General features: G+C 32.2%; 4 protein-coding genes across 5 annotated transcripts; 1 reads left to right on the top strand and 3 right to left on the bottom strand.

The window, feature by feature from the left end:
- Window positions 1-800: 800 nt before the first annotated feature.
- On the bottom strand, window positions 801-4,241 carry LOC107945139 (pentatricopeptide repeat-containing protein At4g26680, mitochondrial). 2 transcript variants are annotated; one of them, XM_041111631.1, is made up of 3 exons: window positions 2,235-4,241; window positions 1,358-1,461; window positions 801-1,200 (listed from the first exon to the last, which is right to left on the bottom strand). In XM_041111631.1, the coding sequence occupies exon 1, from the start codon at window positions 3,927-3,929 to the stop codon at window positions 2,319-2,321; it is 1,611 nt and encodes a 536-aa protein (XP_040967565.1). In that variant the 5' UTR covers window positions 3,930-4,241; the 3' UTR covers window positions 801-1,200; window positions 1,358-1,461; window positions 2,235-2,318. The 2 variants fall into 2 exon arrangements, with proteins under 2 accessions (XP_040967565.1, XP_040967564.1); XM_041111630.1 differs by having other exon boundaries at window positions 801-1,461.
- Window positions 4,242-7,956: 3,715 nt separating this feature from the next.
- Window positions 7,957-10,655, top strand: LOC107945140 (cyclin-D3-1). The gene is made up of 4 exons (XM_016878999.2): window positions 7,957-8,663; window positions 9,231-9,432; window positions 9,979-10,109; window positions 10,209-10,655. Exons 1-4 carry the CDS (start codon window positions 8,184-8,186, stop codon window positions 10,338-10,340), a joined length of 945 nt encoding a protein of 314 aa, XP_016734488.2. The 5' UTR covers window positions 7,957-8,183; the 3' UTR covers window positions 10,341-10,655.
- Window positions 10,656-19,536: 8,881 nt separating this feature from the next.
- Window positions 19,537-22,191, bottom strand: LOC107945141 (DNA-directed RNA polymerases II, IV and V subunit 3). Its single transcript, XM_016879000.2, has 3 exons — window positions 21,667-22,191; window positions 21,044-21,281; window positions 19,537-20,028 (listed from the first exon to the last, which is right to left on the bottom strand). Exons 1-3 carry the CDS (start codon window positions 22,110-22,112, stop codon window positions 19,756-19,758), a joined length of 957 nt encoding a protein of 318 aa, XP_016734489.1. The 5' UTR covers window positions 22,113-22,191; the 3' UTR covers window positions 19,537-19,755.
- A 1,186-nt stretch (window positions 22,192-23,377) lies between these two features.
- On the bottom strand, window positions 23,378-25,768 carry LOC121228261 (D-3-phosphoglycerate dehydrogenase 1, chloroplastic). Its single transcript, XM_041111629.1, has 4 exons — window positions 25,146-25,768; window positions 24,460-24,947; window positions 24,289-24,384; window positions 23,378-24,219 (listed from the first exon to the last, which is right to left on the bottom strand). Exons 1-4 carry the CDS (start codon window positions 25,696-25,698, stop codon window positions 23,554-23,556), a joined length of 1,803 nt encoding a protein of 600 aa, XP_040967563.1. The 5' UTR covers window positions 25,699-25,768; the 3' UTR covers window positions 23,378-23,553.
- Window positions 25,769-26,458: the final 690 nt, after the last annotated feature.

The following is a 26,458-nucleotide window of genomic DNA, read 5'->3' as shown; positions in this document are numbered from 1 at the left end:
CAACCTGCCAACCATTTCTATTTATATCATAATGTTAAATTGAATAATTTATTTTTTTGGAGGGTCAAAAATGAAAATTTTTTCCCATAGGATAAAGCTTAGGAAAAAAAAATCAAATTGAACTATTTATATTTAAGAGGGATTAAAAGTGAAATTATATCATTTAGCCAAGGCTACCTTTGCTCCCCTTCAACTGGTATGTCGTAGTAAACTACAAATATCTTTTTTTATAGTAACTCTCCATAATTTATCTTCATATTCATACTTACTTTTTAGTGTCACGAAGAAAGCATTTAATTTTTTCAATTAGTTCAATCGAACATAATTTACAAAACCGACACGATTAAATTAAAGTTCAAGAATCGATATAATTGAGCTGATCTTAGGTCGGTCAGTTAACCGACTTTAATTATTAGACTTGAGTAATATATATTTATTTTATATATTATACATAATTAAAAAGTATACTAAATTAAGTCCATTTTTTCAGTCGAGTGAGTTTGAAAAATTAAAAAACCGATAACTGACAGAAAGAACCATTGATTGAGCCTGTTTAGTCGATTTTCCCTATTTATGTTACATATGATTTTATGTACTTAACTATTATAATTTATTAAATAATATAACTTTATATTGTATAATTAATGCAAAATAACATTATTCAAAGCATCAATGGAACAAAAAGCTGCAGTCTACTGACCCAGATGAATTCTAATCTTGTTCCTAACCCAGATGAATCACACCATATTCACAGCTTGTTTTCTGTACCTTTCAATCCATTCATAAGTAATGCTCTTCAATTCACATAAAATAACAGTTCTACTGACCATTGATGTCGAACAACCTTGAACCATGGTGCAGATTGAACAACAAAAGCTACAATTTTCATCAAATACAAGAATTTTAAGCCTCATGGAGCCAGGAAGATGTCAAATTCTGATGGTTAAGTTCTTAGCATGTCTATATATAGAGAAGCTACCTACCGCTGGGAACTTCATCAGCGAGTAACCCCAAACCGCATCCCACCTTGACAACTTTAAGCTGGAAGCTTGTATCTTTATGCCTGCCAACCACACTCTTGCTTGATTAGACTGCATTTATTTCCATCGCCTTCTCTTGTTGAATCTTTTAATTTCAGGGAAAAGCCAACTCTCAATAATACCTTCTCATCTTGAATTTTCTCCCAATGGCAAATAATAACTGGAAATTTTCAAAACCAAGTGCTGAGTTCAAGTTGAATTCATTGCACCAAGGAGCTTTCAAACATGTCATTCCCTGGATTCTTTTGTAACATGTATATGAGTAAAATCTTAATATATTCTCCTTGAAGATGGTAGGTAGATGCATGCAGTCATACCTTCCAAAATCCCAAAAGTAAACTACTGCTTCCTCAACTGCAATACAGGAAGTTCCCAAGTTGGACAACAGGAGATTTTGTCATGAAGAAAAGTATTGATATGGCTGTGCAGGAAAAACAAGTGTAATTAATTTCTATACCTCACATTCCATTTATGAGAGCATGAAAATCAAAACAAAAAATATATATATACATATTATAGATGAAGATATAGGAGTTTACCAAGTTTTAAGTGATCATACAGCAATTTATTCATGTCAATCTGGTAATACAGATACAATAATGGTCCGTAATAACAGGAAATTACTCGATCGACTCATATTTTGAAATTGAATATCTTGGTATGATAGGTCAAAATCAGAAAGCAGAAAGACAAGAAAAATTATATATGGTGACAGAGTTAGCAAAACCTCAGAACTTAGTATGCATGCATATCGGGTGCAGCATGGACCAACAAGATATTTAACCACACATTCTTTGTGAAACTTATAAAATTCATAATATATCAAAGACTCAAACATGGAAGATGTTATCTGGAAAAAAAAAACCATAGAGCAATAAATGGAAGAAGTGATCCTCAATAATAGAATATGCAAAAAGAATCAAATACATAGTCCTAGTGTTTACAGTTCAAACAAAGGAATTTTCATAACAGAAGGAGAAAAAAAAAAGAGTATCAATGCAACAACCGGCCAATAAATTGTTAAAAAGCATATTTGTAGACCATCTGCCTCATTCCAAAATGTATAATATTTAACAAAATTAAACAGGGGATGGTTTGTTTCAGAGATCAACAATAGGCACCTTCCTATTGCTTTGGTACAGACAATAGGAATCTTCCTTTACTTCAACTAAACAAAGTTGTCTTAGGGCATACCCTCAAATAAAAATGCACTCCACAGTGTCAACTTGACAGCATCGGAGTATTGGAGTTGGAATATACAAAATTCCACAAGTTATATCAAGATGTCTTGTCCTCATTTTCTGGTTGAGAACTGATAATTTTGGATTTATCAAAACCTTTTGGCATCAGATGTCTATCTTCCAGTTTTTTGCATAGGATAATTGCCAATTGATTTTTAGCACATCGGCTGAGTCCCTTGTGCAGCTCAAACAAAGTACCAGAGTCGGGAACCACTGATCTATCAATCATATCATTTAGGACCTGCACTGCTCCATCAAAATCTTCATTCTTGCACAAGGTAGAAATCAACATACTATAAGTGTTTTCATTTGGATGAAAACCACTCCTGATCATGGTCTTATAAAGCTGGAATGCACGGTCAGAGTTCTTCCTGAAACACTGCCCACTAATAAGAGCAGAAAATGTTGAAGCATTTGGAGCCAAGTTGTCCTTATCAAGTTCTTTAACCAGATATGCAGCTTTCTTTGTCTTACCCTCCTTGCATAATCCCAGTATCAATGCATTGTATGTCAGTATATCAGTCTTAACTCCATTCTTCAGCATGTCCTCATAAAGCCTGTTGCTCATCTCACTCTTACCTACTTGACTGTACCCATTTATCAAAGTATTGTAAGTTACAATAGTGGGAGCCAGATTCAGGGCTTTCATCTCATTGAAAACCTTATTTGCTTCATTTAATTTCCCTTCCTTACAAAAACCATTAATAAGGGTGTTAAAAGTAACCACATTTGGATGCACTCCATCTTTCCCCATTGAGCTTTTAAGCTTCATGGCTAAGCTCATTAGACCCTTGTTACAATACCCTGCAATCAATGTGTTGTAAGATGCTACAGTAGGAGTAAAACCCATAATCTCCATTTCTCTTAACACTTGCATAGCCTTGTCAAGTTTTCCTGACTTGCAAAACGCATGAATTACTATATTGAAAGTGTATACATTGGGAGAAAGCCTGCAACGCCGCATTTCTCTGTAGAACCCCAAAGCAATATCCACCCTATGTAAATCAAGCAATGAGCTCAAATATGCATTACACGACTTAATAGTTGGAAAAAACCCATAATCCTTCATCCGAGAAAAAGCATCCGTAGCGTTCCTAAACTTCTTGGCATGTGCATATGTCTTAAACAGTAAATCAAACACACGAGGAGAGGAATCGCATATTCGATAAGAATACAGTATCACATCAAACATCTTAGCTGGCAATTCCAATGAACCAGACACAAGAAGACTCCTCAAAACCGATTCAGCGGATTTGAATTTCTGGTTTTTGGTGAGAATGTGGAGAATCACTGAATGAGTTTCAAGGGAATGTGAAGTGGGGTTTCGAGTTTTAACCCAATTGAAGAACTCAAGAGAAAGAACATGGTCCTTTTGAATCTTTAACAAAACATGCTTAACTCTAAATGGGGTAAAGTGGGTAGATAAAGCATTAAGCTTATTCCAATCAGAGTGAATGAGGTGACTATGGGCAACATTCACAAAATCAAGGTCTTGACCTCTGGGTTCAGAGATTGTTCTGAAGGGAATTGGAATTGGATTCCACTTCTTTCTCCTTGAATTCACATCAATTAAGGGTTTTAAAGAAGTAGGTTTTACTTCAACAGAACCGAACAAAGTTGAGAAGTGACGACTCAGGAAATTATTCATGAAATATAGCAGATAAAAAGAAACTTGCAATCTTAGAGTTCAACATAAACCGGCAATAAAGGGGAAGTTTTCGTTATCACCTAATATCACCATTTGAACGCAGCTACTGAAGTAGTGAAGGTCTCTCTGCAACGCCCTTTTTTTTCCAGACTTTCACGAGTTCAGCAACAGTAGAGTTTTTTTTCTCTCTTTTTTTTTTTCGAGAAAAAGGTGGGCTAAAGGAGTCAATGCTACCTAAACCATGGAGGATAGTATAGACCCACCCCAGCTTGGGCAGGGAACAAAGCCGAACCCATCAACCATTGAGAAATTGGCTACCCATGAATGGGGGTGCCCTCGGCAGCCCAAGACCGGTGGAACAAAAAGCTGCAGTCGGAGCGCGTAGCTGCTGGAGGTGTCCCACAACCCACATGAAGGGCTTTTCTTTAATCCAATTTTTATCACAATATGGACCGTATTTCAAGTTCAATTGAGGCCCATTCTAGAACCACACTCACAAATTGTGACTACTAATTTTTTAAAAATTAATAAAATTAAAACTATAGCGTCATCATTTACTGGAATCGGAATATCTGCAAAATTAAAATTACTATTTGTATCGATTAAACAAATTGTTAGAATTCCCAAAATGATACATTCCCAAACGGAGTCTAAATTTTAGTTTGATTTCATTACTTAAATTTAATATTTAGCCTCTACATATTAATTTAATATAATTTAATATTTTATTTTTATAATATCATTAATTATTTGAAATAGTAAATACCAGAGAAACGTGGGTTTGTTCATACTTAATGACATCTTTAAAAATAAATATTTTTAAGTAAAATTAAAGTGAATGGTCATTCAAAAAAAAAGTGTGATAAATTAAAGTAAAGACAGCTATATTTTGAAAAATAAAAATAAATAATTTAATTGAATGGGTATTTTTAACAGTAGTTATTATTAGTGATAACAGTAATTACATTATTAGTTATTAAATTATGAGTAAATTTTCATTTTGATCATTTAATTAAAAGAAAGTTGCAATTTGATCATTAAACTATTTAAAATTTTTTATTTAAGTCATTGGGCTGTTAAAATGGATGTTATATGGTTTTCTCTGTTCACACTGCTTGTACTTGTTGAATGCTTTCTTTCTCCTTCTTTTTTTACAATTTAGTTTTTTTTTATGAAACAACTTTGGTCGTCACAAATCTACGAACCAAAATTCAAACAAATTTTTTCTTTGATCTCCAACATTGACCTTCAGATCAACTTGGACCTAGGGGCGAAGCCAGAAATTTTTTTAGGGGGCTGGAATTAAATTGTATATTTTTATAATAGTAAAAATACAATTTCACAATTTTAATAGCATGTATTTTTATAATTTTTAAAGGATTAAATCAAATTTTTATCATTTGGGGGGCCAAAGTTCAATTTTACCATCACTAATTTAAAACTTTATAAATTATAAAAGGGTCTAAATGAAAAAATTTTCATTTTAAGGGGGTTGCCAGCCCCTTATCTTCGCCATTGCTTGGATCTAAGGTATGTTCTACTAATAGATGGATACTAATCCACTATACTGATCATCGAATTGTCACTTGGAGTTTACTGGCCAAACTTTAAAAAAGAAAAACTTAACAGTCCAGTAACTTAAATAAAAATATTTGAATTGTTCAGTGACTTAAATAAAAACATTTCAAATAGTTCAATGACCCAATTGTTATCTTTTTTAGTTAAGTGACCAAAACGAAAACTTACCCATAGTTTAGTGACTGATGGTATAGTTTACCCTAGAGATAAAAATAAGGCTTAATACATAATTTGATACCTAACTTTGACATTTTTTCCTAATACGATGCCTATGATATTTTTGGTTCATCATGGTACCTGAATTTAACAAAAGTTATACATTTTAGTACATGAAAGTAACATTGCTTTTGGTGTTCAATTTTGGTTTTAGAGTGACTTTGATGAAACTTAATTGCTAATAAGATAATTTTAATCAAATTCACTCTAAAACCAAAATTAAATTACATTCATCAGACTATATTTGACAAATTAAACGTAAAATTAAATAAATTTACAATTAACACTAAATTTATTCTATCAACACAATCACGAAAAATTCAAACCTAATAATAATAGCAATTAATTTTCATCAAACTAATCCTAAAAACCCGAAGTAACCACTAAAAAAGTTAATAATGTTATCTTTGGATACCAAATATATAACTTTTGTCAAATATATATACCGAATTGAACTAAAAAATAATACAGACATCATATTAAAAAAAGTGTCGAATTCTAGTAGCAAATGATATATTAAACATATCATTTAATATTTGATATTATATCTTAATAATATGCTTTTATTTTTTTATCGTACAAATTGTACTATATCTAAATTTCTAGAATTTACAATATATATATATTTACAATAAATATATATATATGAGCTAGAATTATATTCTCCATGCAAATTCACAGTTACTGTCACCCACTAACTAATAAAATAAATGAGTAGAACGAAATTTAGAATAAAAATTATAAAATACGACAAAAATAATATAATTTTCTATATGTTTTTCCGTTGTATTCTGTTACAATTGAATATTTGTACACATGGTTAATGTTCATGGAATTGATGTCCTTAGTAGGCTTCATGCATGCTAGACATTATACTTCGTAGCCCCCATTACGTTAACTCCTTGACATATGCGAGTTGGGACCGCGAACTTCCCTTACTAGCCCTTTTGGCGAACCCTCACTTTAAGTAAGATCTACATATAGCCAACTGATAGAGCCCAATCGGGTCACCGATATGTGATCCAAATCATACCTGAATTTCGAGTTAGTGATTATGAATACGTAACAATAATATAGATATATAAATATTTTAAAACTTATATAATATACATTATTAATATATCAACTATCAAAAAGATATTAATATTTTGTGGGCACCAAAGAATCCAACTTGACAAATGAGTTTTTTTTTTTTGAAGTTGTAGTTTAAAATATTTAATTTATATAAAAATTATAAAAAGGTATAAATATTTTTATAATTTTTTATAAAAATTTTGTTAAATTTTTTAATTAAGTTGGTATAATTAATTCGTGATATTAATTTAATTAAAAAATTTATAAGTGAAAGAAATAAATGAATAAATTAAGAGGAAGAAGAGGAAGAGAAAATAAGATCTCAATAATAGAAAACAAAATTGGATCAGTTTGCGCTTAAAAAATTTGGGTTCAGATAATTTCGGATTGAAATGTTTTACATTTGTGTTAGTTTTGAGTTTAAGCTCACATATTTAGATAATTTTGAGTTGGAGGATCCCTTTGAGTTTAAAACATTTAAGTTTGGCACTTGAGTTTTTAAGTTCAGATCATTTCAAATTCAGGTTATTCCAAGTCACTTGTTTGAATGATTTCGAATTCGAATCATTTAGAATTTGAATATTTTCGAATTTGATTCGCAACATCAATTTAATTAAAGATTTTATAAGATAAATAAATTAATAAATTAGAAGAAAAAGAGGAATAGAAAATAAGATCACAAGAATAGAGAAGAACGTGTGGTTTTTCATCATATCAATTTAGTAAGCAGAGCTGGTTTTTGCTTCAAATTGAAAATTTTTTGGTTTAGATAATTTTGGATTGAATTATCTTATATTCGTGTTAGTTTTGAGTTTGGACATTTTAAGATTTGGATAATTTTGAATTCAAAGTATTCAAATTTGATACTCGAGCTTTTAAGATCACATGATCTCAAATTCAGGTCATTTCGAATCACTTGTTTGAATGATTTCGGATTCGAATCATTTAAAATTTGAGTATCTTCGAATTTGATTCATTTCTCTATTTAAGCTAAACTTATTAGTAATTTTTTATGATCTAATCAAGTTTTTGAACTTGGACTAAATTGAAACAATTCAAACCCGAAATAAGAGGGATAATTTTCATGGCCCCCCAAGCTTGGTGAGTGTGCCGTTGCTTACATTTTTTCTTTCTCTGCCCACCAACTAAATAACACCGAAAGCACACACCCAAAAAAGATTGTCCAAATACCCAAGAAAATTTTTTTATATAAAATTTTCCATTACATACAAATATCATATGGTATTTCATTGACTTGATTAAAAAAAATGACCCACCCTCACTAAAAAAAAATCCCTCTTCTTCATATTGTTCACATAGCTAGAGAATGATGATGGGACACTCGAATCCCTCTTTTTCATAGTGTAAAACAACAAGAACATAACAATGCAACAAGAACAAGAACAAGAACAAAGCCAGCCTTTGTCCTTGCTAGATGATATTGATGCTCTCTATTGTGAAGAAGAAGAAGATGATGGTGCTTCAAGTGCTTGTAACAATGGCGGAAACCCATTTTTCCCCCTTGACCAAGACTTGTTTTGGGATGATGAAGAGCTTCTTTCAATGTTCTCTAAAGAAATTACACAGAACAAGGTGGTGCCGGCTCCTGATACCATCAATGGTGCCGATGAGTTTCTAGCAATGGCTCGATGTGTTGCTGTTGAATGGGTGCTTAAAGTCAATGCTCGCTACGGCTTCACCACTCTCACGGCTGTGTTGGCCATTAACTATCTCGATCGGTTCTTGTCTAGCTTTCGTTTTCAAAGTGATAATAAGCCATGGCTGATCCACCTTGTTGCTGTCACTTGTCTTTCTTTGGCTGCAAAAGTTGAAGAAACTCAAGTTCCCCTTTTGCTAGACCTTCAAGTATGTCCCCAAATTCAATATTACCCATTGGCTTTGTTGATGAACTAGGGCTGGAGGAGATTGGGAAGGCGGTTCACCCGGCAGAGAGACACTTCCGACCCCAGTTCATCAACATATTTTATTCATGAGTAGCTCTTGAAATATACCTATTTTTTAATTTTTATATTTCAGTACTTAAACTATCATTTTATTATTCGATTTCTATCCTAATTCATTTTGTCACTCAGTAGGAAAATAGTTTCGACCCTAGTTAGGCTTTACTCATGCTTTAGCTATTGAGTTATACCCATTTTTTTATTTTTATATTTAAGTCCTTTTTCATACTTAAACTATCATTTTGCCATTTGATGGACTGGCAGCTTCGAACCCAGTTCTTCAATAGTCTTAATTCACAATTAGCTCTTCAGCTATACCCATTTTTTTTTATTTTAATATTTAAACCATCATTTTGTTTCAATTATTGAGTTTTTAAGCATGTTGTAGCTACATTAAGCCATCTCCATTAGGGGGGAAATTTGTCATAAATTTTCAAGGAGATTAACATGTTTCTTGTTTTGGGGTTCATAGGTTGAAGACATAAAATATGTTTTTGAGGCCAAAACAATTCAAAGAATGGAGATTTTAATCCTTACAACTCTCAAATGGAAAATGAATCCCATTACCCCACTTTCATTCATTGATCACATCATAAGAAGGCTTGGCTTGAAGACTCATCTCCATTGGGAGTTTCTCAAGAGATGTGAGCATCTCCTCCTTTGTGTAATCTCTGGTAAGCCCTTCCCTTTTTGCAATAGCTTTAGATAAATGGTCAAATTTTATAGGTCTCTATACTATATACAATTTATTTTTTAAAATTTAGTCCCTTTTACTATAATTTTAAAATTTTTAATCCTCTATCTTTTAATCTAGAAGCTAGATTAAAAATACACATTTCAATCACGGAAGTTAGGTGAGATAGTAGGAATTTATCCTACCTTAACAAGTGGTCGAGGATTCGATCCTCGTCTTGAGTATGGAGCAGATTTAAAACTCATGGTTAGCATCTACTCCCTTTCTGGGCTTACAAAATATGAAGGATTAGTTACTGGGTTTGTTCCGGTAAATACCTTGACAAATAATAAAAAAAAATACACATTTCAAAAAGTAGAAGATAAAAAAATGATCAAAGTATAGTAGGACTAAATATGTAAAAAAGGTATAGGGAGCTTCTATGAAATTTGACCAAATATAAAAGCATGGACAAAAGTAAAAGAAAAATAAACAAAGGGCCCCTTTTTGTTTTCTTAATCTCATAATTTAGTCCATGTTTTTGTAGATTCAAGTTCTATGCACTATCTTCCCTCAGTATTGGCCACCGCAACAATGATGCATGTGATAGACCAAGTTGAGCCATTCACTCCCATTGACTACCAAAATCAGCTCTTAGATGTTCTTAAAATTAAAAAGGTTGGTAATTTTTATGATTAAAAATTCACTTTGTTCCATTAATGGATTTGATCACCATTTTTATTTTATCATTCATTGCTCCACTTGTTTTACAAATAGGAAAGAGTAAGTGAGTGCTACAACTTTGTCGTCGATGTATCAAATAAGCAATCTCAAAAGAGGAAGATCAATCGAGCCCCATCGCTCAACAGGATCTTTCAAAACGTCGTCGTTGCAAGCAGCCATTCTTAATAGATATATTATGCTTATGTTGGCTCATGGAATCAAAGTTCTTTTTTTTTTCCTTAAGTTGAAAAAAGTTTGATTTGTATTTCCATCTCTACAATTCCAAGAATGACCCCAAAGTGGTGGTTCATAGTGTTGAGAGATGGGTGGCAAATTGGGCAAAAGAACAAAAAGGAAAGGAAAAAAAAATGTGCATTGAAGGATGTGTTGTTGTATGTTTGTTTCCCTATGGAGATATTGAGATTCCTTTAATTTTCCATCTACAAGCAATGTTTTATAAATTAAGGTTACTTGCAATAAACATCCTCAAATTATCGTTCAGATTTTAATTTGATCTTTAACTTTTAATATATTTTCATCAAGTCCTCAAAATAATATTATTTTAATTGTCTTTTCGTCAATATTGGTAAACATGTGGATTAAATTGTAAATATTTATGTACCTATTATATGGACAACTTGAATCTAGATTGACATTATTTATTTTTCTTTAATATATCAAATCCAAACTGTCTATACAGTATGTACACGTGTGTTTACAATTTGATGCACTATGTTAGATCTGAGCGACATTTAATGCCCAAAGTTTGAGGACTAACTAAGAAATTAAGTTATACTTTGAGGATGTTTGGTAAATTAACCCTAAAAAGTAAACTTTGAGAATTGTAATGAATATTTTATGTTTTTGGTATTTTAGAATCAGAGCCAAAATAATTTTAAGATTATTGAAAATTGCTAAGAAAGAAATGTTTGTTTGTATGTGAAGGAAGAAAGAGGTTATGGGGAGACAGTGGGGTTTGGTAGTTTTTTGACTTTGGAGACAGAGTTTTGACCTCGTTTCAAGTGCCATTCATTAATAATGACAATAATCCAAATAATAAAATATTTTTTATCAATATTTTTAGAACTGGATCAATAGTGGAATCGATTTAATCATCGGTTCAATCATTTTTAGCTTAGTTGAATTGATTTGTATTGATTTTCGACTTAATTGATCTTAAGCTTTTTTCTGAACTAATATTTTAACCGATTTTCATTCCAACCGATTCGATCGAACGATCCTATTGAAATAACCATGATTTGAATATAATTATTACAAAACTTATATTTTAATAATTTATATCGTTAAAAAGTCCCAAATTCAAATTTTATGTGTGTCTTTGGCTCAGATGTATTATGCTAATTATTTTATATGATACAATTTCAAACTTGTATATATTGCACTGAATCCACAAATCGAACATTAGAGTGGGTTTAGATTGTCGGTAAGGTGTAGTATATTTAGTTTACTTTTTGTCTCACGTTATAGTACTGATACAATATCTAATCTTACCGCTACCATTATTTTTACACTAACCATAAGTAAACGTATTATTCATCCAAACTCACTCTTAATCTCGGACATAGATAAATTAATTAGCCAAATTTAAATAAAAAGAAAATCAAATATTGATATGGGAAAAGTTTGGAATTGGAGTTTAATGGGGCATCCACACAAACCCATAAATAAAAGGTAGAAACAAAAATAGAGAAAAAATCTTTGATGTTATATGATAAGACCAAATCTTTTGTATTTATATTTAAAAAATAATTTATTTTGTATAAAACAAAGGAATATTCTTTAGTATGATATCACATTCCAACCATTTTTCTCTATCATATTATAATAATTCATTAAATATTTATCAAAAGTAGCTAACAACAAAGACGGGGTGTTGATTGAGTTTTAGCTCGATTAGTATAAATATTATTGTTCAGGCAGGAAGATGTGGGTTCGAGAAAGTTGAACCGCATTATTTTTCTATTTATACGTTTGGGAGGCTATCGGTAGTTCTAGGTATTATGTCAAAAAAATCAGATATGATCAGAACTAATGTTTTAATGTGTAATTTAAAAATATAAATTAAAAAATAACGTTTATTCAAATTGAATTTTATTTTACTTTTTAGGATTAAAAATAAAAAAAAATTATATTTAAAATAGTAAAATATAAAAGTTATTACTTTTTTTTATTTACTTGAAAAATTATTTCTTTTAAATATTTATGATAAAACTTTGAAATTTTACCCATTAATGAATTGAGGTTCTTAAGTTAAAAAACCGAAGTAAATCAATTTATTTATAAGCAGTTCAAAAAATCCAAAAGATTTGACCGAATCGAATTCATTCCTGAACAAAATATTAGTTTATTGACATCATATCCAATATTTTAGATTCGGATTTATAAACACAGAAAATAACATTAAAAATTTTTCCATTTAAAGGTACAGCCCGACTGAACTCCGAATTAAATTGAAATATAATATATATATATATATAATGAAAAGAAGGAATGTGCTGTATTGTTGAAAGGGAAACAGCTTGCTCCCAAAGAACCAAAACATCTAGTGCCCACTCCAATAATTGCAAGTTGGGTTAAAGAAACAAAAATATAATCTGAGTTCGGGATCTAATATTCAAAGCTTAAGTTTAACTCGACTTATTTTCAAGTAAATAATATATATATTTTTTATTTTTTTATATTATTATATCTTTACAAAATAAATTATATTATAATGTAAATATTAAAAATTATATGTTAAATTATTTATGTTAAAAAATTTAATAAAATAAAAATACATAACAAGAGGGAAAGATAATTCATATACAATTACTGAACGGGTTAAAGGTTGTCATTCACAAAAATGAATCAATTTGGACAAATTTTGAGTTTATTTAGGCCAAATCAAATTTGAACAACTAAATAAGATATTAACCTATATATGAATCTGGTATAAACTCAATTCAATTTGGCTCAAAAACACTTCTGATGATAAATTATAAAGAATTTCAAAACTTTTTATTTAAAAAAATAAATTTAATTGGTGGGCTAGATTTATTAAAAATGTTACAATTTAGTTTCACAAAAAAAAATTAAAATTTAATAAATTTACATAATTCAATAGCATCAATTTAGCATTGGTTTTTTTAATCATATTAGAAATTTTATCACACATGTATTCATGTGAAAACTAGGTATTTAAAATATAAGTATGTATTTAAAAATAATATAAAATAAATCCATTAAATACGAGTTCAATCCTTAAGCTTGTTAATATTGATTCTTTTATTTAAAAATCATATAAAAATATGAAAAAAAATAAAAAAAAGTTCATCAAAATCATAACAGTAGCCCTTTAATAAAAGGGTATATTAATCATTTTAATTAAGTTGGTATTCGATAAACCAGTAACACTAATTTAATAAGTAATTTTATTAATAGTAAATACCCTTAAACTATATTTTTTTATCACTCTATGACTAGAATCGAATGGTAAGAATTACATATAAATGATGCATAGGTATGCCCGGAATCGAATGGTAAGAATTGCATATTAATGATGCATACATGTGGCAATGATTTACTCCTACGATAGTGTCTAGACCCCTAAAATGTATGAATTCTATTTTTGATCCTTTAAATTTTATAAAATTTTAATTTAATAAATATTAAAATTATACTTTCACTTTTAAAATGATAATTTTAATTTAATTTTTTAAAAATTATAAAGATTATGAAATTATCTTTTAAGTCTCGTAAAGCTATATAATTTAATTTTTACCAAAAAAAAATTATATTTCATCCCCGCTAAACATTGACAATAATTAAAGTATATTCTTGTTTACAGCTGTAAAGTTTAAAAGAGATGAAAATGGAGGTTTGTGGTTGTGGATTTTTCTGGGGATTATAAGAAAAAGGAAACAGCAATAATAAAAGGTAGCAGTAGAGAAAAAGAAGGTTTATTTTTTATTTTTTAGTTTTTTTTGAAAATATCGTATTGGAACTAGATTTATTTAGGGATTGAGTGTCTCTCACCCAATTCGATTGGCTCAATTCATCTTAGAATAGATTCGGATAAATAAATTTAAGTTCGGATTTGATCAATTTGAACTTAAATATTAATATAAAATTATATATTTTTAAAAATCATTTGAACAATCTATTGGAATTATTGATCTAAATCATGAACAAATCAGTTTGGTTAATCAAATTTTCAAAATTGTTTAAAAAATGCATATGATATTTTAATTTATTACTAATATAAAAATAAAAATGTTTATTTTTATGTTAATAAGAATTAAAAGGTAACTAAAATTAAATAATAGAATAATTGCAATTTTTCACTTATAAACAAAAATTCACAACAAATCTAAATTCAACACTGCTATTCATATATTTAATTGATTCGAATATATTATAAGAGAAAGAAGTTTGAATTATTCGAATCGAATTATCAATAGTTCAAATCAATAAAAATATTTTGCCACTAAATCACTGACCAAATTGAAATAATATTATTAAAGAAATGTAAACATGGTGAGAAATATAGTCAGAAGCCCGTGTGTTTGTCTAATAGTTAGGGTGTTTATCGCCTTAGATATTGTTTGGGTTTGAGTTGTGTTAATTGTATTACTATTATAGATATAGTAGTACATATAATTTCACTATTTTAATAGCCTATATTTTTATAAATTTTAAATGATTAGATCAAATTTTTATTATTCATGGAGGGGTCAAAGTGTTATTTTACCATTATTAATTTAAAATTTTATAAATTATAAAGAAGCTTAAAAGGAAAAAATTTCATTTTAAATGAGTCGAGACCCTACCAACCTCTCTGACTTCGCTACTGTTTTAGATATTTATACATCTATATTCAATAAATGCTTTGAATTTAAATAAATGCTTCAGTAGTTTAGATGTGGATTGGAGTCTTTTTGGATAGTGTTATGCCTTTTGAATAGTTGTTCTAACTAAAAGCTAGAATTTTTCTTTTGGGAGGAACCGAATTTGAATTTATAAATTTTTGAAAAAGTTAAAAATATAATTTCATTATTATATTAATATAAAATTTTACAATTTAAAAGGATCAAATTATAATTTTTTTTTTGTTTTTAGAGAGAGCATAATTAAAATTTAAATTTTAAGAAGGGATAAAACATAATTTTACATTAAATTACCTTAAATTTTTGCAATATTCAAAGCACTAAAAGAGTAATTTTTCATTTTTGAAAGACCAAACCCGACTTGCCTTCTAGCTTCACCCTTGATTCTACCATATGCTAATAGTAGAATTATGGAGTGCCTTGTATAATTACAATAAGATGCGACTTAACTACTATTTGCAGAATTAATGACGGAATTCTCAAGAATTTAATGAGATATAACAAGAGAAATCTTTAAGTGGATTTGATGTGATCTAACAGTGGCCCATGTGATAAGCACATGAGAATTTTCAATTCACCGATACTTTTTCTTATTTAAGGTAGTTTATTATAAGTTTTGATTATATCTATTTTTTTACATAATATTTAGAATTACTCATAATTTCTCACCAATTTCTAAATAGAAGGATAATGCGCTTCATTACACTCAAACCTATATTCTTCTACATTATAATAATGTCTATACCAATTAAATTAAGACTCAATTCGCTCGAGCGAAATAATTAAATGTAGCACTGATTTTTTTTTCAATTAAGATTTAAAAGTACTTGAAATAACACGCGTCATATGTTTTTTTTACACGTGGATCCCTCGAAACCATTAATTAAAAGGTACAAAAACAGGGCTGAGGCCTGAGCAAATAAGAGATTATGATGGCATCAGTGATGTAAGAAAAACACCAAGAGATAGGGGAGCTGTCGGGGTTAATAAACAACCCTATCTAACCATACTAAATAAACTGACCCCATCTTTGCTTGGTTCCCCACCCTAGGATAGGGCTTGTATTGTCACCAGCCATTCAATACGGCTTGATTTTATCTTTCGATTCTATCGAGTCTTAATAAATTCATAAAATAGAGGTTCTTTAGAGTAACTAAACAAATAAAATCAAGAAATTTGAAGAGTTTACAACACATCACAAAATCATCATTCGGGGCGAAGCCAAATTTTTTTTAAGAAGATCGAATAAAATTTTAATTTTTTATAGTTTATATCTTTATAATTTGTAAAAGATTAGATCAAATTTTTATATAATTTTAAGAGGGGCTAAAGTACAATTTTATCTTTACTAATTTAAAATTTTTATAAAATTTTAAAGGCCTAAAATATAATTTTACATTTTACGGAGTGCCGGGGTCCATGCCAGCCCCCTTGACTTTGCCCCTGACTCAAACCTCGACACAATCGTGTGAATCATCTTTAACCTTAAACCATGTCCTTGAATTAATAATATATATAAAAAATATTTTTAAAAATTACATTACAAAAATATTAATAAAATGTCATTTCAATAAGTAAAAAAATGAGTTGAATGTAAAAATAGAAATTAGATTAGAATTTGTTTTCCAAAGTTTTGAGATTAAACTTTTAATCTTTTAAACATTAAATTAAATACATTAATATTATTTGAAACCATCAAGTGTTCTTAATTGATATTTAAAAATAAAAAATAGTAATAAATACATGACAACTTTTAATCTATTATTAGAATTTATTTTGTATGATTAAACTTTTAATCACGAGCAAAGTAGCAAACCAAATCATTTTTATATTCTTTTAAGTCCGAATCTAATTTAAATAAAAAAATATTGATAAATAATAACTCAAAGTAAGTTTATTTAAATATAAAAATCTTCTTCCCAATCCGATATAATATTCCAATCAAATTGGAGATGACAACAGGGTGAGACGATTTTTCGATCTATCTCAAACTTGATCCAATGTTTATACCTACCGACTCGATCTTGCGCTAAACTAGATTTCTATTCCTCGACTCCTACCCAACCTGGCTCGAAATATTAACTAATTATTTATATTAGGTTAAATAAAATACATATCTTATAAACATTAAAAATATCTAATATTATAAAAAAAATATAGAAGTTCAAAAATTTCTATAATAAGTTAAAAAAATTAAATGTGTTCTTTCTTAATTATTCGAAGCGAGTTTAACTAAAACTTGACCCAACCATAATTTAAAATTTTTAATTGAAAACCCGACTCAGTTACCTCCCAAGTTCAATTTTCAAATCAAAATCAAAACCCATCAAATTCGGATTTTTTTTGCCGACCCTAAACCGGACTCATAGATAAGTAAAAGTCATCAAAGCAACCACCTTGCTAGGAAGCTTGATAAGGATTTGGCGAATTTTAAATGAATGAATTGTTTTCCTCACTCCAAGGTTGAATCAATGTCCTCCTCTAGTTTGGTTATATAAACATGTTTTCTCTTCTTCCAAGCCCTTTTAAGATTTTTAACTTTTGAGCTAAGCATAAGGACTATATGGAAATTGTTGCTGAGTCCTGAAAAAGGGAGGTGATTGGTGATCCTTTGTTAAGGCTTTTTATTAAATTGATGAGATTGAAGAAGTTTTAAAGGCTCTCAATTATGATGCATATGGTGATATATCTTCTAGAGTATCATAGAAAAGAGATGAACCAAAAAGAGCTCAGCTTGATATGTTGTCTGATAGGGTCAAATTGAAACTATGAGTGATCAATTACAATCTGAGTTCCCAAGTTTACAAGATGCCGGGGAAAGTTTCTACAGACAAAAGGCTTGGGTGAATTGGATCGGAGTAGGTGATCAGGGTACCAAGTTTTTTCACAATGCTATTGCTGTCAAGAGGAACATGTATTCTATCAGAGCTTTGTTTGATGATAGGGGTAATAAACCAGAATCTCATAAACAGATTACTTCTAAGATTTATTCAATTTGATAAAGGGCTCATTGGTGTTGCTGATCAATTGCTTAAGAGATATTCTTCCTACATTGTCTATGGCTGCTTAGAATGATATGGTTAGGCCCATCACTATAGATCAGGACACCAATTTTTGAGCACGGGAATGATAAAGCACATCAGCATGAAAAATTGTTGGTGAGGATCTTATTCGTGTTGTGCAGTATTTCTTCACCACCTCAAAGTTATCGACTGCTTTCAATACTACTATTATTTCATTTATTCCTAAATTTGAGAATCCAAATCATATTAAACAGTTTAGGCCTATTTCATGGTGTAACACAGTTTACAAGTGTATCTCCAAGGTCTTTTATTCAAAGCAGAAACATTATTGACAACACTCTACTTCCCCATGAGTTGATGAGGGGATATAGTAGAAAGTTTATTTCTCATAGATGTGCCCTTAAGGTGTACCTTTAGAAGGCTTTTGACTCTTTGAGTTGGAATTTTGTTATTTCTGTATTGAGAGCCATGGGATTCCTTGAGCAACTTGTCAAGTGGATTGCTAGTTGCATCACTGCTCCTAGGTTCATTGGATTCTTTAAAGGGGCAAGGGGAGCAAGGCAGGGAGATCCTCTTTCTCCCTATCTATTTGCTATTGCAATGAATGTCTTGTCCAGACTCCTGATGGTAGTAGTTGCATATGGTGTGTTTAAGTTTCATCCCAAGTGTCTCAGAGTTCGGCTTTCCCACCTCTCCTTTGCAGATGACCTCCTCATCTTTGCTAAGGTTCTACTAATTCTGTTGTTGGTATTTGGTGTATCTTAGAGGAATTCTACCTGCTCTCTGGACTACAACTTAATGCTTCTAAAAGTTAACTTTTTGTTGTTGGGGTATCTTTAGAAGAACTGGAGGCCATGAAGACCATTATCGATTTTAAAGTTGGTAAGGTGCCTGTGCGTTATTAGAGGGTGCCAATTGTGTCTAGGTCGTTGACGTTCTCTGATTGTGGTCCTTCGATGGAGGAAATTATAGCTAAAACCAATGGCTGGTCTACTAGGCATCTTAGCTATGTTGGTTGGCTTCAACTCATCGAAGCTGTGATTTTTAGTATTCAATCTTCCTGGTGCAAACAGTTTGGAAAGGAATCTCCCAAGTTTGAGCTTGATTCTTTTGGAAAGGAAAGGATTGCTATGCTTATGGAGCAAGGGTCTGCTGGCAGTTGATTTGTTCACCTAAATCAAAGGGTGGGTTGGGGCTGAGAAGACTTGAGGAATCGAACAAGGCTCGTCACTTGCAACTGGTGCAATCCATTCTTATTGAGGAAGGTTGTTTACGGATTGCTTGGGTTCAAGAATATGCCATGAAAGGTAAAAGCTATTGGGATGTTGTTCCAAGCTCTTCAAGTAGTTGGAATAGGAGAAGGTTGCTTAAATTGAAGGAGTTAGTTGCTCAAATGATATATTAAGCCAAACCCAACCAAAATGGCATCCATATACTTCATCCGGTTAAGAGCTTGCTGCTGAATCGATGGTGTGATGAAACAAAAAAGCAGTAACATAAATACCAGGCTAAATCATTTGTCAATCCATATGCTTCAAAGGCTTTTAAGTTTAGAATAGATGGCAAATGTGGTGACAAAATTTGAGGAGGAAAAAGGGAAGAAAAAAAAAAAGGTAGTCGATTGTGTACCTAAAGATTGGAAGAGCAGTCAGCAACAAATGCGGATGAAATCTTTTTTTACTTACAAGCGAATCAACCTCCTCGCATGTGAGCACCTAGTTCACCAAACTGATCATCAGCTTCCACAGTATCCTCAGAGAGGCGAACTGCATCCAGCTTCTGTTTAAGGATTTCTATAGCATTAAGGACTAACTGGGAAGCTTTGACCGCACCGGTAGATTCGATAGTGAAAATGAAACTGTCTTCTTTGGCATATATCTCCACGAGCCCCGGCTTGCCCATAGCTTCAGCTTTTTTTAATACTTCATCGTCATAGGTATATGCTTCTGGATCAACCACCACAACCTGTTTTCAACAATAAAGAGGAATACCATAGTTAGCAGAAGCAGTGAAATAGAATAACCTCAAATTTTTGGGTTAAAGTACCTGGGCAGTCCATGTATTATAGGGACCAGATCAAATTAGTCCCTCTATTATTAAATGGATCAATTTAGTCCCTAAACTATTAAAAAGAATCAAATAAGTCTAAATTGTAAAAGAGTTTGGCATTTAGCATATAACAAATGTGTTTTAACTTATTTTTTCAATTCCAGTTCAATTCCAAACAAAAGATTTCATATACAGAACCATAAAAACTTTATAAATATTAAGTCTGTTAAATAGTAAATGATATGTTTTTAACAGTAAATGTTAACTCTATTCCAATTTGGCCTTAGTTGATTCTTTTTAATAGTATAGGGACTAAATTGATCCATTTAATAGTGGAGGAACTAAATTGATGAGGTCCCTATAATACGGGAACCTCTTAGGTACATCCACCCAAATTTTTGGCTTGTGATACAGGCATTGAAACAATGTACTCATAGAACACAAATCATTTGGCGTCAAGCAAGTCAGAATAACCATCAACACAGAAATATGACGATAACCATCTAATCTGACCAACTATTTCCTGAATTCTTCTTGGAGAATTCTAATAAAACAAGAGAATCTTGGTTTTCAAGACAACCATGGCAGTGCAAGTGGACCCATTTAAACAAAGGATACGCCCAACAAGTCAATATAGTTCAATAGCTCGCTTGTTAGCCAATGAGATAAGAACAGGGTAGTAATAGCACAAACCCCAATATAAAAACCTATCCTAAAGCTCAAATTCCATTGATATCTTCATTATCCACAAACTTAAGTTATATCATAGGAGCTTCCATAAGAAACATATGAATAAACATGTTTCAACGCATGCAAACTAGGGATTTTGAAAGGACCTTTGATGATGTAGATGCTAATTCTATTATCCCAACAATTTGTTGTGACAGACTATAACTTAGATTGATATTAATGATGTAGAGAAAAGGAGAACCTGTTGGGTATTAGGATCAATGTCAAAGACTCTAGTAGGACTACTGTCGACAAAGCTTTGCTTCTCCTCAAGGGTCAAGGTATCCATCATATCTTCATTGATGTGAATCTCAGGTTCATACATGAAAGTCACAGTCGCGGCAGGTGACCATTTTGCATGATCTTTTCCTATCCCTTTCCTTGCAATTGCCCTCAGCCTCAACTCCTGCCCTCGCCGCAATTTCACGATGATAATCCCCCTGAAAGTAAACAGTTACTTATCTAACCCTAGAAACTAGAAAGGCAATGCATTTAATATTGGTCTAATTCAGAATTTGGTCATTGTACATTATGAAAACTTAAAAATTAGTTCAATTAAGTATCAATGTTAAATCTTGTCCGTCAACCCAAAAATCAGCATTTCAACAAATTATACGCAAGAAATTAGTAAAAATCAACAATTCAGTAATTTATATGCTACAAATTCAAAAACACAGCAGTTCAAGTTCATGCATTCACCAACTAACATCTCAGTGTTTGATATATCAAAATTGAGGACTAACGTTTCATTTCTCGTAAATTACAGGGATGACATTCACAATTAGACCTAAACAGTGACAAATTACAAATTTAAACCCTAAATACCTTTGTTCAGAGGATTCGTAGCCAGCGTAATCGGTGAAATCGACGGGAACAACCGTATGGTCGGAACTGTATAGATCCTTACTGGTGACATCCAGTGTTTGATCGCTTATGCATTTGGCGCGAAGATGGAACTCGACGGAGCAGAACTCGCACTGTCCGTCACCGTCGCAGGCGTCACAGTCACGAGAGAATCGCATCGACATGGCGCGTTGGCTAGTGAGAGGGATGAGACCGAGTCGATGGGCGATGAACTCGTCGTTGAGCACGGAAGAGTTAACTTCGATTTCGACGAGGTCGATGGCTATGGTGGGAACCTCGGCGATCATGACGCGGCGGAGGGCGTTGGCCATGGAAGCGTCGGTGTCGTGGAGCTCGAATTTAGCGTAGTCGTCTTTGAGTTCCCGGATTTTGACCCTTGGGAATCGCTGGTACGAAGCTCCTTCCATATTTTCCTTTTTTCAAATTATTTTGATGATGTTATTTGGCTCTGCGCCTTAAAAGCTTTGATGAAGTACAGTTTTTTAAAACCTAACTATGAAGGTTTTAACCTTCAATGGAGAAGTGAACGACGTCGTAAACTGACATTTTGTTTGGTTAAATTTTTATTTCGGTCCTTCTATTATGCTCAAATTTATCATTTAATCCCTGTAAAATTCTGATGTAAACTTTTTGTTTTTTATATATAAAAGGAAAACACTTTTGATGAAGATTGCCATGTACTATTTCGAATTTATTGGTACTTAAAAATTTTATATATTTAAATATTTATAAATATCTAATAAAGTCTCCAAGTTGGTTATAGCTAGTTTTTTTTCCTCTCATCAACTCTTTCATTATTTTTTTTTCATTCACTGTGCATATATTTTCTCTTTTCAGTTTTGTAAATTTATATTGTGGTTATCTTTGTTGTTTTGTGATGGATAGATAATAGTGCGAATTATTCGCTAAAATTCTATCGGCCACCAGTAATTTTTCTTGAAAAGTGGGTGGCTCGTCATTAACTTTTTTATTTGTTTCTGTTTTGATAGTATTTCAAAATAATAAATGATTTCACATCTCGATTTGGACCTATATTATCTTAAGTTTTATTTTTTTTTGTTTTTTCGTTTTTTTAATAAGTTTCAGTTTTAGAAATTTTTATTTGCTGTTGTAACACATTTTTTAATCTTACTTATGCATGTAATCTTAGTTTTATAAGTGAATTTAGGGATGATTTTGTTGTCATCCTTTTTAGATTGGTGAATGCTCGATTCTTTTGTCGATTTTTACTTGCCATTTTGAACCATACGGGACTAATTTCCTTATCATATTAAATGCTTACAATCACTCCAAATATGGCCAATTGTTAACGTATCATAATGTTCTATTGGTGCTGAGGATAAAACCTTCTACGACGAGTGTTTAATATTTTTTTCTTTAAATTGTATGGTTTCATTCATTGAATGAATTAATAAATTTACCATTCAAAAAATATCCAATGAAATTATATAAATTTTCAATATAAAATATTTATTAATAAATTTTACAAATACAATCCATCCTTCAACAAAACCAAACTAACAAAAACAATATTATCTCACACATTAAACAATAAAAATGTCTCAAATTATTCAAGTAATTAGTTTTGTTATTTAAAAATAAAAATATTAATTTTTATATATTATAAAAAATATAGTTAAAAAATATATTTTATAAAAAATAACAATTTCAGTTAAATGAAATCAAACCAACTTTTATTTAATTAAATTAATTTATTTTTTAGCCTTATTTCAAATCCCTTCAAAGAATTATTGAAAGACAAATTGCAAAATTGAGCAGCAAAAATGCCCACAAAAAGACCCAACCAAATGAAGAAAAAGAAATGGTGATACTGATGATGCAGCAATCCTACAACTTAAGGAAAACAAACTCTTCAATGGCAGGGACTTCACCAATCCTCTTCAAAGATTCTTTCCTCGGTTGATCGTCAACTCCAATAGCCATTACAGCATGCTTCCTCGGAGCGACCCTCCCGACACTCATGAAGCTCACATTCACATTCTCCTGGCCCAAAATGCTTCCGACTTTACCAATCATGCCGGGCTGATCGACCTGTCTACAAAGTATTATACTACCTTCCAAGCTCACATCCACTCTGAATGACCCTACCTTTGTCAAATGCGGAATTCCATCCTTCACCCGTCCTTCAACTTTGATCTCGCCGCTCTTGGATGTGGCACTGGCGAATTTCGATTTCACATCGGCGATCTGAACTTTGATGAACTCAAGGGGAATCTCGTGTGAACCGTCTAAATGGATGTGTTCCTCTGTGATTCGTACTCCTCTTTGTTTGGCAGTGTAATCGGCATTAACAAGGTTGACGTAAACATCGGAAATTGGCTCGATTATGCCCTTGGTGATCATTGCACGAAGCAACCTAGTATCGAGGTTAGGTCTAGAAGAAGCATATGATACTTTCACGGTTTTAACACCACTTCCACCTGCAACTAATTGGACAGCCAGCCTCCCAAGTTTCTCGGCAAGTATGACGTACGGTTTCAACTCCAGTAGAACCTGCAATGGAAGAACAACTAAGTGAAGCGGCGCTCAACATAAAGAAAGTGATGAACATCATCGTTGTACCTCGGCAGGAACCATCGGTGCATTGACTGCGGTAGCTGCAAGTTCCCCTTTCAAGGCACCAACAACAGCTTCAGCTATTTCGATAGCCACTCCTTCCTACAAAGAACATATCAATGCATCATTCGGAAACAAACGAAATGCGAATATGTGTGATCACACAATCCACCTTACCTGAGCCTCCATTGTACTAGCACCGAGATGCGGAGTGACAGTAACCATCTCATGCTGCACCAACTTATTATCTTGTTTCGGTGGCTCCTCGGAGAAAACATCAAGAGCAGCCTGAGCTACAATCCCAGCATCCAATGCCCTCACGAGAGCTTCTTCATCAACCACTCCACCGCGAGCAACGTTGACGATACGAACACCTTTCTTCATCTTAGCAAATGTCTCATCATTGAACATCTTAGATGTAGCAGGGATGAGAGGCATATGCATAGAGATAAAATCCGCCGTCCCTATCGCTTCATCGAAGCTCACTAGCTCAACACCTATAGCACAAGCACGTTCCGCCGGGGCATAAGGATCGTGTGCGATAACATGCATTCCGAGTCCCTTTGCTCGCCGAGCTACTTCCGATCCGACTTTTCCGAAACCTAAGACAGCAAGTGTTTTTCCAACAAGAGACACACCAACATACTTGTTCCTTTGCCACTTCCCTAACAACATCATAATAAAGTACATATAAACTTTTCCCAAAATCTAATTCACAGCTGAAAATATCAATGTAATTCATAAACAATAATCACAATTCACAAATGATCCATAAACTCCATTAAATCTCTACAGTACATATATTTCTAAATTAAGGTTCATAATCATGATTAGCTACGAAGAAAATGACAATCAGTTCTCACCAGCTTTGATAGACGCATCAGCCTGAGCCACATTACGAGCCATGGCAGCCAAAAGGGCGATCCCATGTTCCGCCGCCGCAACGGTATTCGCCGTCGGAGCATTAACGACCAAACAACCGTGTTCGGTAGCGGCAGCCAGATCGACATTGTCGATCCCAACGCCAGCTCTCCCAACGACCTTCAACCTCCCGCCTGAAGATTCGAAAACCGCACGGTTCACTTTCGTCCCGCTGCGAACAATCAAAGCGTCACAGAGCGAGATCTTGGACCGGAGCTCTTTGGGAGAGAGGTTGTAAGAGCAATCGACGTCGGCGAACTCCTTCAACAGCGTCAAACCGGCTTCACCTAGCTTTTCGGCGACGAGTACGGTGGGCTTGTTGGAAAAAGAAGAAGAAGCAGCGGAGGTTATAATCAAAACCCGGCCGCGTTGCGGTTGGGAGCGGGAAAAACGAGCGCTGTTAGGGAAGTTGGCGGAAAAAGCAGATCGAAGGGATAGTTTAGAGGAAAGGGAATGGGATGGGGTCCTGAGAGTTGGGATTTTGAGAGACGCCATTGTCGTACGGAGAGGTGAAAATTGAATAAGCAATGTAACTAACCAGAGAAAACGAAGAATGAGAGAATGGGAGACTCAAAATATTGTTCGCAGGTTTGATGAGATGCAGCGAGATTGTAACGGAACCCGAGGTACGTGTAACTAATTTATGATATATATGGGTAAATTTTAAATCTAGTCACTATGTATGGTTTAAATTAAGGTTTGGTCACCAAACTTTAAAAAGTTACAATATAATAACTAACAGTATTGATTTGTTATATTTTAGTGACTAACGTGGCACGTTATATCATAATTCCATAAGTAAAGGTACCACGGAGGCCTCTTTACTAAGATTGAAATTACATTTTGTCCCCTCTACTCAAAATTTTAGTAAATTAGCCCCTGTACATTAGATCAAAGAGCAAACTAGTATTTTCTATTAAAAATTTCATCTATTTCTATTGTTAACAACTGAAGTTTCTGACATACTAACCACATAATTACTCGTGGCATGCTAATTGTGCCTCATTCTAACATACAATGACCAATTTTTAATGATGGAATTTTTAACAAAATGACCAATATGCTCTTTAATCTAAGGTATAGGGATTAATTTACCTTTTTTTAGTACAGGGGCAAAATGCAACTCAACTCTTAGTACAAGAGCCTCTATGGTACTTTTACCTAATTTCATACGAAAATTTTAGGCCAAGTTGCACAATTAATCCCTATATTTTTTATTTAAAAAAATAAAATTAAAAGAAAAAATAAATTAGGC

Source organism: Gossypium hirsutum, chromosome A04, assembly GCF_007990345.1.
Source record: "Gossypium hirsutum isolate 1008001.06 chromosome A04, Gossypium_hirsutum_v2.1, whole genome shotgun sequence".
Classification (NCBI taxonomy): domain Eukaryota; kingdom Viridiplantae; phylum Streptophyta; class Magnoliopsida; order Malvales; family Malvaceae; genus Gossypium; species Gossypium hirsutum.
Note: the sequence above shows the minus strand (reverse complement) of the source record. Positions and strands in the feature narration are given on the sequence as shown.

What these genes read in the sequence shown, in the direction of transcription:
- LOC107945140 (XM_016878999.2), top strand. Translation starts at nt 8,184, where the DNA reads ATGCAACAAGAACAAGAACAAGAACAAAGCCAGCCTTTGTCCTTGCTA. An exon ending in CCCTTTTGCTAGACCTTCAA is followed by an intron (nt 8,664 to 9,230) that starts GTATGTCCCCAA and finishes TGGGGTTCATAG; the next exon opens with GTTGAAGACATAAAATATGT. An exon ending in ATGTTCTTAAAATTAAAAAG is followed by an intron (nt 10,110 to 10,208) that starts GTTGGTAATTTT and finishes TTTTACAAATAG; the next exon opens with GAAAGAGTAAGTGAGTGCTA.
- LOC107945139 (XM_041111630.1), bottom strand. Translation starts at nt 3,929, where the DNA reads ATGAATAATTTCCTGAGTCGTCACTTCTCAACTTTGTTCGGTTCTGTT.
- LOC121228261 (XM_041111629.1), bottom strand. Translation starts at nt 25,698, where the DNA reads ATGGCGTCTCTCAAAATCCCAACTCTCAGGACCCCATCCCATTCCCTT. An exon ending in CTAGTACAATGGAGGCTCAG is followed by an intron (nt 24,385 to 24,459) that starts GTAAGGTGGATT and finishes TGTTCTTTGTAG; the next exon opens with GAAGGAGTGGCTATCGAAAT. An exon ending in CACCGATGGTTCCTGCCGAG is followed by an intron (nt 24,220 to 24,288) that starts GTACAACGATGA and finishes CTTCCATTGCAG; the next exon opens with GTTCTACTGGAGTTGAAACC.
- LOC107945141 (XM_016879000.2), bottom strand. Translation starts at nt 22,112, where the DNA reads ATGGAAGGAGCTTCGTACCAGCGATTCCCAAGGGTCAAAATCCGGGAA. An exon ending in TACGAATCCTCTGAACAAAG is followed by an intron (nt 21,282 to 21,666) that starts GTATTTAGGGTT and finishes GTTTACTTTCAG; the next exon opens with GGGGATTATCATCGTGAAAT. An exon ending in TTGATCCTAATACCCAACAG is followed by an intron (nt 20,029 to 21,043) that starts GTTCTCCTTTTC and finishes TGTTGAAAACAG; the next exon opens with GTTGTGGTGGTTGATCCAGA.